Raw genomic sequence first — 15,499 nt, 5'->3', positions numbered from 1 at the left:
TAGCATGCAAAAGACAAGATTCTGAGTTCAAGTCCCAGTTCCAGCACATATTTAATCTGTCAGCAAATTTCCATAACAGCATACTCCCCTACAGAACAAAGGACTCATTCTCAAAACTTTTACTCATTAATGCTGTGTTCATATTAGTTTTGAATACTTCTTTGAATAACTGCCTGACAAGGTGGATTAAACTTTTGCTAGCAGCATGGCAATTAACGAAGCTCATTGTAAACGGGCATTTACAGTAGTCACACAGCATGACTGGTATCCTTCACAGTTACCCTGTACTCTCTTATTTATTTATTTTATTAGGGCTAGTAAATCATTGTTAATAACTTGTTTGTACATATGATACAGAACCAGTCAGGGGTAACATAATTAATGTATAATTACAGTAGTTGTTTGGTGACACTACATGATTATCACAATCAAAGTATATAATAATATCAAGTGATGTACTACACTGTTTGTACATATGATATATGGCACTCCTTTAACTACCATACCAGCAGTAGCAGATAACTGCAGCTACAAAGCAGTAAGCAGATTTCTCTTTACAATGTATTACCTTTCAGTTTAATGACTTCTTCCAGATACCAGAAGGTTATGCTTCATGTGTGATATGCAGAACAGGATGAATGAATAAATGAATATAAGACGAATAGACAAATCATTCTTAATTCGAAACAAAATATAAAAGTGTGATTATACTCCAAAGCTGGAACAACAATGACAATGCACATGAAACTGACATATTCAGTTTTCAGATCATTTAAATATTTAGAAATACATGCTAAATGACTTCTTTTTCAGCTGCCTCAAAAAGGGCACAAACATCCAAACAGGCCTGTTCTGTTCTTTATTCATCCTGGTGGATGGTACCAGTTTACTGCCATTAGCAGTTTCCTTGGACCACAATACTTTATGGATCAGGATATTGTGCTAGTTACAGCAAATTATAGACTTGGTGCTTTGGGTAAGTTTCTTTTATAACTGAAACATACTGTAGCACAATAAGTTAATGAACAAACTCTGGGTAAGAAACAAAGAGTAATAATATGGTAGAGAATAAGATCTACATAATGACATTTTACGAGGGTCACTCCAAAAGAAATGCACACTATTTTTTTTAAATCCATCTTTTATTCTACATTTTTGAAAGTTTTACAGTGTGTAGATACATCCTTTAGGAACAATATTTTCATTTCTCCACATAATTTCCATTCCTCTCAACTGCCTTACGCCATCTTGGAACCAGTGCACAGTAAAATTCTGGACCAACCTGTTGGAGCCACTGTTTGGCAGTGTGCACAAGGGAGTCATCATCATCAAATCTTGCTCCACGAAGAGAGTCTTTCAGTTTCCCAAAGAGATTATAGTCACATGGAACCAGGTCAGGACTGTAAGGCGGGTGTTTGTGTTGCCCATCTGGGTTTTGTGATTGCTTCCATGGTTTTTTGACTGACATGTGGCCATGCATTGTCGTGCAACAGCAAAACATCCTGCTTTTGCCGATGTGGTTAAACACGACTCATACGAGCTTGAAGTTTCTTCAGTGTCGTCACATATGCATCAGAATTTATGGTGGTTCCACTTGGCATGATGTCCACAAGCAAGAGTCCTTCGGAATCGAAAAACACTGTAGCCATAACTTTTCCAGCAGAAGGTGTGATTTTGAATTTTTTTCTCTTGGGTGAGTTTGCATGCCACTGCATTGATTGCCTCTTCATCTCTGGTGCAAAATGATGGTGCCATGTTTCATCACCTGTCACAATTCTTCCAAGAAATTCATCTCCACCATTCTCGTACTGTTCCAAAAGTTCCGTGCATACTGTTTTTCTTGTTTCTTTGTGAGCCACTGTCAACATCCTGGGAACCCACCTGGCACAAACCTTTTTTAACGCCAACACTTTCAGTATTCTGCAAACACTTCCTTCCCTATCCCAATGTAGCATGACAATTTGTTTATTGTGATGTGTCTGTCAGCAGTCACCAATTTGTTAACTGTCTGCAGATTGTCTGGAGTGTGTGCAGAACAAGACCTGCTGCTGTGAGAACAATCCTCAATATTGCCGTGCCGGCTTTCACCACATAATCTGCATGCCCACCGACTAACTGTACTGCGATCGACAGCAGCATCTCCCTATGCCTTTTTCAACTTCTTGTGGATGTTTCCCACTGTCTCGTTTTCACAGCACAGGAATTCTATGACAGCACATTGCTTCTGTGACGACGCCACTCACGGGAACAGGGAACAGGTTGAACTAAATTTGAAAACAAGCGGGAAGGTTGTATCTACACACTGTAATACTTTCACACATGCAGAATGAAAACTGTATTTTTACATAAATAGTGTGCATTTCTTTTGGAGTGACCCTTGTAGTATGCATAGCAACTCTAGAATAGTTGCTCAATTCCATTTGTTCTCATTTGATCAAATTACTCCATCATGACCTTTACTTGAAACATAGTAATGTTGAATTACTGTGCAGTACTCATCTTCAGGAGACCACAAGTTTAGTTGTGCCAACAGATACATATGCATGTAAAAGTGATGAGACTATCATATCTTCTGTTACTATTAGTTCCTCCTCGGTAGGAGAGAGGTATAGATTGAGGAATGTTAATGAGGGAGGGCAGATCAGTCAAATGCCATGTTGAGAGGGACCCATGAGCAGTTAAGATAAGGGCAAAAACAAAGACACATTTGTGTCAAGAAAACTATTCACATATTCATGAATCCCATTTCCAACTGCTTGACTAGTCATTATTCTGCTGGACACCAACAGGGCAAGTCAGAATCCAGAGATAAAAGGAAGCTGAAATAGCAGCTCACCAGGGACACAATGCAGAAAAATATGCAGTGTCCTATGAGTTGTTTCTTTACTGTTTTGTCAGAGGGTTGTAACACATTGAGATGAAAAGTGGCTTTAAGTGGTGTAAATTAAGCTACAGTCACAGAGACAGGCTGGAGTGACATTGAACTACCTCTGTGCAGCTCATTGTCATCTTACCAGGGATTTCTACTCCAGGTGAGAGAATCCACCTGGAGTTTTCAATACACCACATTTTAACCGAGTATATATTATATTCCAGTGAGAGGGCTGCAGTAATTTTAATTCATGATGGATTGAGTGTAGTACACATTTTAAAACTTTGTGAGTTGTCTACACTCCAACATAACTCTTAGGTTGGAGGTTTTAGTGTGTTGTGGAGTATTCAATTTTATTGAGTTGTATTATTTGATGAGGTTCAAACATGTATACAGTAAATCTAATTACATACTCCATTTAAAGATGTTTGCACTTCCTTGGTTGAATTTTCACAAAACTTTGGCATATGATTACTGACATAAATTCTTGCACTCATGAGAACTGCAACTGCAGTGGTTTGGTGGTTGCAGCCACCAGAGTATATTCTTAACAATAAAAACCTTTACGAGTGTTATTGTCAGTCATATTTTAACTGAATTTTAAGTACAGAGACTGATTGCAGAGTTATTGAAATGCACCAATGCAAACTTAATAAAATATAAACACACATTTTTCTGGCTATAATTAAGTATATACAAAATATCAGCTTCAATTTCACAATGCATGTGTTTCTAACAATCATAAATTAACAGATTTTAATGGAACATATAATTATTTTTACCAGATTGTTACTAATATTTGTATCATAACTTTACACCATATGGAGTCATGTCACATTTTTGTGTCTATTTGGACCTAGGAAAATACTAGGAATGTAACAGCATATATGGAAAAAATCATATGTTTTACATAATTAAGTAAGAGTTAGGTTGATTATGCATGCAAATAACATTGTGATTAGTAATCAGCTTTAGTGAAAAATAAAAGTTGTAGTAGTACTCATTTGTGTACACAGTAAACGGTTAATATGATTACTAAAGTTGTGTATTGCATTCTTTAGTAGTACATCTTGATCTCTTACATTACGGGTTTTAGCATATATCCTTGTATAAAGTCCGATAATTTTATCAATAATCAATAATACAATAAAGATGAAACAGTTGTAGTTCAGGACATCTGTCAAATAACATAGGCTTATACAAAGTTTTTAAGATAAAACCCACCATTTATTCTGCACATAAAATTAGTTTGTGACTGATAGATCAGCCTAAGTGCTCAGTACTCACACAACAGTTGTACAATAATAAACTGCATGTAGAAGTTCAAGTAACACGTTCCTCTGATGATGCTGAAAGTTTTGTGAACATATGTGATCAATTCACAACTCATCCAGCACATGCACCTCTCTCAGCAACTCTCAGACACACATTGTCACATCCTGCATGCAGGTATCTGAGCATCTGAGCAGCCCCTTCATTTCTCCCTGGAAAACCCACCCTTTCCAACCACAAAGTTTATAGCTTGTAATGTCACAACACTGAACAGCTAAACAATAAAATGTAGTCCTGATCTTTGGTTTTCAGGATTTTGAGCGATTTTTCCCTCCTTCCAGAATATAAAAGTTTTATCTTTTCCTATTTCTAATCAGTTCCTTTGTCATAGTGAAAGAACACTCAAAAAAACCAAACATAAAAAATTCAGCCTTTGTTATTTTAAATCTGTGTGTCTAATAGAAACAGCTCTTCTTTTTCAGGTACAGATAACATAATTTTAAAATTCATATTAATTTTATATTTTGATATTTGTGTTATGTGTTTCCATTAATTTTTCTTGGATTTCATTCATATTTTCGCAGGTCTTATAAGCACTGGTGATGGTATTTTGGAGGGGAATTATGCAATGAAGGATCAAGTAGCAGTATTGCGCTGGATAAATAAAAATATTCATTCATTCGGTGGAAATCCTTCAAGTGTAACAATTGGAGGCTACAGTGTTGGAGGAGCTAGCGTATTTCTGCATATGTTATCACCCATGACAAAAGGTTTGTATGTTATATACTAGAATGAAAATTATCATCCATAAAGGTGTACCTTATAGATCCCAAACACAAGATCATTCTCCTGTAATATTACAGACTATAAGGTATGTAGTATGTTTGCTACTCCATGCCCTCTGTTCGTTATATTACTAATACTAATCATTTACTTTACTAATCTCTTGTCTTCTCCGGTATCCTCCATTTTCATCAGCATACAAACTGCAGTCCTTTTCCAGCTGCATGTTTTTCTTCCTACAATAGTACCTTTTTGACAACTGATTAGTTATTTAAACATAGTAGAAGCAGATATGTTATCTGCATACCAATGTAAATAGTAGCAGCTCTGTAAGAAAGATGAAAATAATTACAGCTGAAAGTAGCTAATAATCTCGGCACAGAAGATAAACAGCCACAGAGGACAAAAGAAAAGCTTACACTAAGTTAGGATGTTTTTGAGCCAGATAACAGCATAGTGATTGCTAAGGTAATACCAAAAAGAGAAGCAACAAAAATGTCAATTATGAGAACAATATTGATACCAAACAAATTCTTTAAGCAACCATAATGATTTACAACTTCAGCTACTTATTTTTAGTGATGTTGGTGCTCTTGGTGCTTTTGATGCATATGACAGCATAGGTATTTAATATTCATATATATATATATATATATATATATATATATATATATATATATATATATATATATATATATATATATATATATATATATATTAATAAAAATGTAGGCCTACAACATGTAAATTAAACAATAAAATATTAGAAAATAATGATAAAATAAATTACAGTGTTAACAAAAGGAGATACTCTTAAGAATAGTACAAAATTTTTCAAAGATTAAAAATATTTTACACACATTTGTGTAGAACCACGACAAGAAACGGACCAAATATTCCTATCTTTGTATACAGCAATTGAAGTGCACAAATATCTGTAACTAGTTGCATTGTTCATACTCCTACTTATTTAGAAAAAGACTGAAAAATACGACACTATAAGGAATACAGTTCTGAAAAGCAGCCTGTGACCACCAAACTGTACACACAAAACTCAGCATGTGTGTTGTGGTAATTTTAAGTGAATCTATGTGATGACAGAAGTATAGTTCTCCAAAATGTATAATGTACAGACAAATAAAGTGTGTGGACACAGATGTGCATTTCAGTTGATATTCACAGCAGCTGTGGATGGCTTTCTCATCATTTAACTAGACACTTATATTCTCTGTCAGATTATGGTGTGCTGATTTAAGTAAACTACATACATCACTTTTTGTTGGGAATTCATATGTCAAAAGATGGTGCCCCATTCAAGAGTTGTTGTAAAAATACTTACTTCTGCATGAGTAACTCAGAAGAAGTTAATACTACAGGGTCACTGGCTTCACCAAACACAGTTTGTAATACATGGCATGTAACCACTAATCATCCTATTAATACGTGACCCTTAAGTATTTTTAGTATTCTTTTTCCTTTTTAGTATTCTTTTTGTTTGTGCCTGTCTGTGACTCAATGCTTTATCTATGTCGTTAATAGCATTCTATCCTTTCCATAATGTTGTTATTCCATTCTGGACTTCCCATTGTGTAATTAAGGCATGATCAATATTATGAAAAGGAATATTGCTACTCACCATATAGCAGAGGTGCCGAGTCGCAGATAGGCACAACAAAAAGCCTGTCACAAGTAAGTGTCCAGCCAACAAGGCCTTTGTTAAGAATAGACAAAACACACACACACACACACACACACACACACACACACACACACACACACACACACACAAAAGGAACTCGCACATACATGGCTGCAGTCTCTGGTCTCTGGCAGCTGAAGTCATACTTATGCATGATCGTTTGCTCTAGCAGTGCAGTGAATACTCAGGGGACATCACATTGTCCCAGAGTATGTCCTTTTCAGACCCTTTGCCCACTGCATCCACTCAGTCATTTCTTTAAACTTCCAATGCCCTGACTTTTGTGGACAGAGAAACAGATATCACATGATTACAAAGAGATTCAACAATCTGAAGCAAATGCATTTTGTGTGTGCTCCATCACTTGCAACCAAGAAACTTCAAGATAATCACTATTTTCTGGAAACTTGACAATTATTGTGTGTATCAGCTTAGAATCAAATGTGAAACTCAGAAACTTGGAATATCAAGGTATGTAATATATTGAGGTGACAAAAGTCATGGGATAGCAACATGCCCATAAACAGATAGCAGCAGTATCAGTATTATGAAAAGGAAAGTTTCTACTCACCATATAGTGGAGATACAGAGTCACAGACAGGCACAACAAAAAGACTATCAAAATTAAAGCTTTCGGTCATTAAGCCCTTCATCAACAATAGAAGACACACTCATGCAAATGCAACTCGCACTCATGACTGCAGTCTCAGGCAACTGAAACGACACTGTGAGCAACAGCACCAGTGCATGATGGGAGTAGTGACTGGGTGGGGGTATGGAGGAGGTGGGGCAGGGAGGGGGAGGGATATTATATTATGGTGGAGGTGGCGGACAGTGTAGTGCTGCAGGTTAGACGGAGGGCAGGTGAGAGATGGTGATTGGGGGTGGGGGGGAGGTAGTGGCAATGGAGAGAAATAAAATAAAAAGACAGTGTACAATGCTGGAATGATGGCTGTTTAGTGCTGGATGTATTGCAGGGAAATTTCCCACCTGCGCAGTTCAGAAAAGCTGGTGTTGGTGGGAAGGATCCATACGGCACAGGCTGTGAAGCAGACACTGAAATGAAAGATATGGCAGCATGTTCAGCAACAGGGTGGTCCATTTGTTTCTTGGCCACAGTGTGTTGATGGCCATTCATGCGGACAGACAGATTGTTGGTTGCCATGCCTACATATAATGCAGCACAGTAGTTGCAGCTTAACTTGCAGATCACATGAGTAGTTTCACAGGTAGCTCTGCATTTGATGGGATAGGTGATGTTAGTGACTGAATGGGAGTAGGTGGTGGTGGGAGGATGTGTGGGACAGGTCTTGGATCTAGGTCTATTACAGGGGTATGAGCCTTGAGGTAAAGGCTTGGGAGCACGGGTTGTGTAAGGATGGAGGAGTATATTCTGTAGGTTTGGTGGACGGTGGAATACCATTGTGGGAGGGGTGGGAAGGATAGTGGGCAGGACATCTCTCATTTCAGGGCGCAATGAGAGGTAATTAAAACCCTGGCGAGGATGTAATACATTTGCTCCAGTTCTGGGTGGTACTGAGTTACAAGGGAATGCTCCTCTGTGGCCGGACAGTGGGACTTTAGGAGGTGGTGGGAAACTGGAAGAATAAAGCATAGGAGATTTGTTATTGTACAAGAATGAGAGGATAATTACAGTCAATGAAGGTTGCAGTGAGATCCTCAGTATATTTCGAGAGGGACTGCTTGTCATTGCAGATGTGATGACCATGGTTAGCTAGCCTGTACAGAGGGACTTCTTGGTATGGAACGAGTGGCAGCTGTCAAAGTGGAGGTATTGTTGGTGGTTAGCAGGTTTGATTTGGACAGAGGTACTGATGTAGCCATCTTTGAAGTGGAGGCCAACATCTAGGATGGTGGTATGTTCAACAGCTGTCTTTGTTAGGACAGTGCAGTGAAATTTGTCATTAATGGGCGATGGCTCTTGGCTCGTGACCACATCGGTTGGACCCTAGACAATTGTAAAACTGGCCTGGTCAGATGAGTCCCAATTTCAGTTGGTAAGAGCTAATGTTAGGGATTGTGTGTGGTGCAGATCCCACAAAATCATGGACCCAGGTTGTCAACAAGCCACTGTACAATTTGGTGGTGTTTCCATAATGGTATGGGCTATGTTTATGTAGAATGGACTGGATCCTCTGGTCCAGCTGAATTGATCATTGAGTGGAAATGGTTATGTTTGGCTACTTGGTGACCATTTGCAGCCATTCATGGACTTCATATTCCCAAACGACAACAGAATTGTTATGGATAACAGCGTGCTTTATCACCAGCCCATAATTGGTCATGATTGATTTGAAAAACATTGTTGACAGTTTGAGCAAATGATTTTGCTACCCGTCAGACATTTATGTGACATAACCAAGAGGTCAGTTCATGCACAAATCCTGCTATAGCAGTACTTTCACAATTATGGACGACTATAGAGGCAGCATGGCTCAATATTCCTGCAGGGGATGTCCAACGACTTGTTGAATCCATGCCACATTGAGCTGCTGTTCTGTGCCAGGCAAAAGGAGGTCCAACACAATATTAGGAGGTGTCCTATGACTTTATCGCCACAGTGTACAGATGAATTAAAAATATGATGGGGTTAGTTAATATCCGTGCAGAGCACCACAACATACATTAACGATTTCTGGCATGATTGCATTGTGAAATGTGCCACAGACAGTGCTGAATCCAGTTTTCACATGGAGAAGGTGGATTTGCAAATTACATTACTGGTGGAACTGAAGACTCAATTTTCAATCAAACTGATATTTGTGCTATTCTGCAAGGCTCCATTCTAGGTGGTAATTCAAGCAAAATGTTATATTATTGTCCGGACAATATCTCCACAAAATATGAAACTTCCTGGCAGATTAAAACTGTGTGCCCGACCGAGACTTGAACTCGGGACCTTTGCCTTTCGCGGGCAGGGGCTCTACCATCTGAGCTACCGAAGCACGACTCACGCCCGGTACTCACAGCTTTACTTCTGCCAGTATCTCGTCTCCTACCTTCCAAACTTTACAGAGCTTCTGTAAAGTTTGGAAGGTAGGAGACGAGATACTGGCAGAAGTAAAGCTGTGAGTACCGGGCGTGAGTCGTGCTTCGGTAGCTCAGATGGTAGAGCCCCTGCCCGCGAAAGGCAAAGGTCCCGAGTTCGAGTCTCGGTCGGGCACACAGTTTTAATCTGCCAGGAAGTTTCATATCAGCACACTCTCCGCTGCAGAGTGAAAATCTCATTCTGGAATATCTCCACAGTTTGTCAGCTTGTGAAGAACTTTGATTAGCTGTATTAACCCACCACAACATGATACTGAGGTGGGTAAGAATCTGTTCTCTAGCAGATTTACCATGCTACATCATGAAATGCCTATGTGCAGAATGAATCTAAAGCATTCACTATGAGTAATTTCATTTACATCAGTCAGGTGCACATTCTTATTAATCTGAGAAGAAAGATCATTTGCTGCCCTGAGGTGGGCCACATTATGCGAGATACACATATACTCATGTATCTTGTTAAAGATGTATCAATGCAGTCATTGTAATGAGTGATTAAATTCACTTAATGCTATTTTTCTTTCACATAAGTAACATAAAATAATCCCGAAAACAAACTTTTTATTTCGATAAATAAAACAGAAACAGTATTTGTTTTTTTATATGTTAATGACACTGTGAGATGTAATATGAAGGGAAAGAATGAAGAGAGCAATAAAGAAGGCTAAAAGCAGAGAGTAAGAGAAAGAGAGGGGTAGGAGTGAATGCAGTTGATTCTGTTACTTTTAGATCAATAATGTGGCTCCTAGAATAATTGATACTCAATTTAATTGCATATCGTATGACAATACCTCATTATATAAGCAACCCTGAAAGATTTTCGTGTTTCAAAACTAACAAGAAAGAAAAAACTCTTATAAAAGATACAATTTCCTCAATAGGAAGCACTGCAAAAAGAAATTAGAATTTTTTATGAATAGTTATAAAAATGTATTTGGTAAATCTCATTAAATCATTGTTTCCAGGTTTGTTCCATAGAGCAATTTCAATGAGTGCATCTATTGATACCAGGTGGGATATCGACCATGATCCAATAGCAATAGCAAGGAAACATGCCAGTTTACTTGGATGTCCTACTGCAACATCCCAACTGATTGCAGAATGTCTCCGTGCAAAACCAGCTAGAGACATTGCTGAATCAATTGGACTATTAAGGGTTTGTGTTATTTCAGTGTCAAGGGTTTAGCAATACAAAAAAAAAGTTGCAATGAAGTCCTATTCCATTACCCATTTTATCAAGAGTGGTTATATTGACAAAAAAAATTTCAACTAGGAATGGGCTCGTGATCCAATTCTCAAATATTACCCAGTTATTGAGTCTGATCTACATGATGGGAGAGAGAGATATCTTACTGAAGAGCCTTATTTACAGCTGTTGCACAGAAATTTTACTCAGGTACCATGGCTAACAGGTTTCACTAAAGATGAATTTTCTTGGAGAGCATTGTGTAAGTATCAAAAATAAAAGAAAAAACATATGTTCTATGAGCTAAAGTAAAACTGATTAATAATAGTACTAGTGTAAAGGAATATTATTTATACTTAACTTATTTTTAAACTTACACTATTTGTAGCTGTAACAATGAATGCAACTCTAGCCAATGACATGTATGAAAATTTTGAATTTGTTGCTCCAATTGCCTTCATGTATGAACGAGGAACAAATCAGTCACATCACATTAGCCAAGAGCTCAAAAAATTTTATCTTAAAAATCAACCAATTACCAACACTTCATTAGATGGGCTTGGAAAGGTAATATTGACTACAATTTGCACAAATATACAATCAAATCATGTCAGAAAATTGTCATCCGCATTTATTTTCATTTTTATTATTTCTTGCAGCTTTATGCAGATGCCATTATTTGCTTTGGTGAAGATCGGGCCGCTAAAATAATAGCAAAAATTAGTAGGTACCCAGTCTACTTCTATAAATTTTCATATCAGGGCAGGTACAGCTTCTTTTATATTCCAGGAACAACTACACCATATGGTAAGTTTTACATATTACAGTCTAGTGTCTTACATCATAAACTTATTTTTCTTTCTATTTCAGCAATCAAATTTTATTTATTCATCAATAGCCAAAATGTTATAAAATGCCTTAAAAATAAGACTATTTAGAAATAGCTTATAAAAATTTGTTGTCCTAAAAAACTGAAAAAAAAAGAAAACGAAGATTGGCTAGTAAATGTAGTTAAATTAACCTGTTTCAAGAACTGGTTGTATTATACAGCCTAGCAGTTGTAAAAGTGAATTTTACATAATTTATTGCAGGTGTGGCACATCATGATGATCTCATGTACCTGTTTTATATATCTTCTCTTGGATTTCCATTTTTCCAAGATGGTGAACCAGAAACACATGTCTCAGAAACACTTATTGCTATGTGGGCAAATTTTGTGAAAACTGGGTGAGTACTATTTTACTGCTGTTTGAAAATGTTACTACCAACATTTTGTTTTTCATCTAAAATCTCTTAAGGGTATAATTTTGAACATGATTTACATGTCTTGTCAAATATATTAATCATCATATGATGTACAAAGATGTGTTACGGAGGTGATAATCTTTTGGAAATACAGTGCAGACTTTACATAATTATTGAAGCAAATCAGATTTTGGGAGCAAAGATTCTTCTGCAACATTTATCACAGATTAACATGCTTTTGAATGCAGGAGGATGTACTCAAAGGTTGTCACGCACTTCAGTGGTAATGAGACACTTAGTCAGTGACAGATTGGATTTCAAAAGGGCTCTATACTGAGGAAGCTGTTTACATCTTCACTGACTACATAATAAAATTTTAGATGACTGTGTATTATTGGTTGGACTAACTGTGATTCATCAGAGGCTTTTGACTCTTTATTCATAATATTGCGTTACGCATTTTTTGTGGTGTACATGGGTCAATACATATGTGGTTGAGTTCCCATTCAAGAAGCAGGATGCACAAACTTCCAATAGGAATATTGATATAAACAGTGATGCTATATCAACTTCATGGTGAGAAATTACAGTGGGCATTCCACAGGGTTTGATCTTGATTCGAAGTCTGTTCCTTGCTCTGTGTTAGTGATCTATCAGTTTATTTTAATGAAAGTGATATGTCATTATTGTTAATCCAATCAAAGCTGCATCCACAGGGAAAATAGTAAGTTATTTGTTTGTGTATGTTATTAACTGGTTTTGCAGAAATGGACAAGATTTAAGTTTTGAAAAAACATAGCTCATCAGTTTTGTATTGTCATAAATACTCCACCTACTATAAATGTAGCTTACAATCAAAAAATAATAAACAATGTGAAAGTTCAAAATTCACTGGTGTGTGTATTAATGAAAACCTAAATTAAGAACACCATTCCATATATGTGCTAAAACATTTAGGTTGTGCTACATCTGCCATGAAGCTAACTGTGAATTTTGAGGACATGCAGTCAGTAAGTGAACATAATTTTCATATTCTCGTTCACTGACATTCAACAGTATAATATTCTGGGATCAGAAAAATATTCTGGGATTACTTCTCACTTATGCAAAATGTATTCATTTTGTGGAAGATAGTAATTAAAATTGTGTGTGAAGTTTGTAAGCCACACTGTACTTTTTTTTATTTATAGTTGGTTATTACTTCTAAGCATATATGCCCCAGGACAACAAAGAAAAATGTGGGACTTTTTTCATCCAGAAAAATCAAGGAAAACCCAGGAATTTTTTAATACTTTTCACTTTTTAATTTTGTCTGGTAAGAACTAATGCTCTAACAAAGAATTTTACTTTAGCACACTACTGCAGAATAATATTGCAGCAATAAAACATAAGCAAGAGAATAACACCAAAATAAAACCTTAGTTGTACATAAAATGTGCCATTTATAGCCATGAAGCACAGTGCACACACAAGCGTTTGCCAACAGCAAAATGTGTTGAAGGCTTTAGGACAAAGATTATGCAATATTTCAAAATAACAAACAGTTTTTGATGAGTGGACCATCACAACTGTTTACAGATCTAACAGGTCGCAGGAAAATATTGTGAATGGTGGTTTGAGAAGCATTACTTTTAAAGTAAATTGCCTTTTACACAAGGTGAGTTGTGTTACATATGACAATGTGTGATGAATCTCTTAAATTATGGAGCATTTGACTCTCACTCAAAATTTAACATGTTGATGACCTGCCACTTAGAAACATTTTGGGCACTGAAGGCCAGCCATTTATGCCATTATTTAAAATTTTACTGGAACATTTGTGTTTGATATATCTTAAGGGGTAACTTATGCTTAAACAGATCAAGCTTCAAGGTTAGTTTTCATATTTATTTTAGTTGTGTCATAATAATGATGGTAACAAGTGCAATTATCGAAGGTGAGCTCTTGAGCAGTTTCACACATAATTGGTTTTTCTGTGGAAAAGTCAGTGCTCAACAGATCATGCATTCAGCAATGTTCAGTGTGCAGCAGTGAGACTTATAATTGTGATTCTCAAAAATATTCAGCTGCTGCTATTTAAGCTGTGTTCTTAGGATCCTGCCTAACCACATCCTCAGGAAAAACAGCAAAAAAATTTTGACAAGCAGTTTTATATTTAAAAGCTTAGCTTTTCTTGCAGCTGTACTATATGTATGAGGGCTATCCACAAAGTACATTACGTTTTCGTTTGTGTCCATTACGGGTGGGGCTAGCGCGGCCATCTTGGTGTCATGGCATTCCGCCGCTCAGTCGGCATCCTGCCGTGCTAGTGAGAGGTTCGTGCTGTACTCCGTCGAGTTACTGTGACAGTTTGAAATGTCAGCGTTAATTGAAAATGCTGTGAAGTGTGAAGTGCGTGCGTAATAAGGTTTCTGACTACAAAAAACTGTACACCGATAGAAATCTATCGGCAGCTTTGTGAAGTGTATGGGGACAACATAATCACTGAAGGTGGAGTGCATCAATGGGTCCTAAAATTTAAAAATGGTCGAACTAACGTTCACGACGAAGAGCGAAGTGGAATACCCAGCATAGTGACTGCCAAACTTGTCGAAAAAGTCAATGCCGCAGTCCGTGAAAACCGTAATTTCACAATAACGGAACACTCTATGAGTTTTCCTTAAATTTCATGAAGTTTGTTGCACGAAATCATTACCGAAAAGCTTGGTTATCACAAGTTTTGTGCAAGATGGATACCAAAAATCTTGACAGAGACTCACAAAAATCAGTGAATGGCTGCAGCGTTAACGTTTTTGGACGCTTACGAGAAAGATGGCAACTCATTACTCGATCGTATCGTTACTGGTGACGAAACATGGGTTAAGCATGTGAACTGCGAGACAAAATTGCAGTCAATGCAGTGGGGGCACACAAATTCCCCCCAAAAACCCAAGAAATGCATGTAGACAATGTCGGCAAGGAAGGTGATGGCGACTGTCTTTTGGGACAGAAAAGGTGTGATTTTTGTGGATTTCCTGGAAAGAGGCACTACAATAAACTCTCAAAGGTATTGCCAAACTCTGCACAACCTCAGAAGAGCAATACAAAACAAGCGCAGGGGAAAGTTGGGCTCAAAGATCTTGCTGATTCACGACAACGCCCGGTCCCACATGGCAAATGCCACTCGTGAAGTTCTCGAATCTTTTAAGTGGGAGTTGTTTCCTCATCCGCCGTACAGTCCCGACCTGGCACCAAGCGACTTCCACTTATTCCCAGCAATGAATAAGTGGTTGGCAATGCAGCGTTTTGATGACGATGCACAGCTTCAAGAAGAGGTAACCACGTGGTTGAAGGCGCAGGCGGCCAAATTTTACGACAAAGGAATTTCCAAGCT

General features: G+C 37.4%; 1 protein-coding gene across 2 annotated transcripts in view; it reads left to right on the top strand.

The window, feature by feature from the left end:
* Positions 1 to 15,499, top strand: part of LOC124777254 (esterase E4-like) — an 82,980-nt gene that overhangs the window by 45,240 nt on the left and 22,241 nt on the right. For both annotated transcript variants that reach the window (XM_047252580.1, XM_047252581.1), the window contains exons 3-9: positions 814 to 976; positions 4,729 to 4,914; positions 10,661 to 10,851; positions 10,969 to 11,143; positions 11,270 to 11,448; positions 11,541 to 11,688; positions 11,973 to 12,108. In XM_047252580.1, coding sequence (XP_047108536.1) covers positions 814 to 976; positions 4,729 to 4,914; positions 10,661 to 10,851; positions 10,969 to 11,143; positions 11,270 to 11,448; positions 11,541 to 11,688; positions 11,973 to 12,108 — 1,178 coding nt within the window. The remainder of the gene's footprint in view (positions 1 to 813; positions 977 to 4,728; positions 4,915 to 10,660; positions 10,852 to 10,968; positions 11,144 to 11,269; positions 11,449 to 11,540; positions 11,689 to 11,972; positions 12,109 to 15,499) is intronic.

This window comes from Schistocerca piceifrons, chromosome 2, assembly GCF_021461385.2.
Source record: "Schistocerca piceifrons isolate TAMUIC-IGC-003096 chromosome 2, iqSchPice1.1, whole genome shotgun sequence".
Taxonomy (NCBI): Eukaryota; Metazoa; Arthropoda; class Insecta; order Orthoptera; family Acrididae; genus Schistocerca; species Schistocerca piceifrons.
This window is presented reverse-complemented; position numbering and strand designations above follow the sequence as displayed.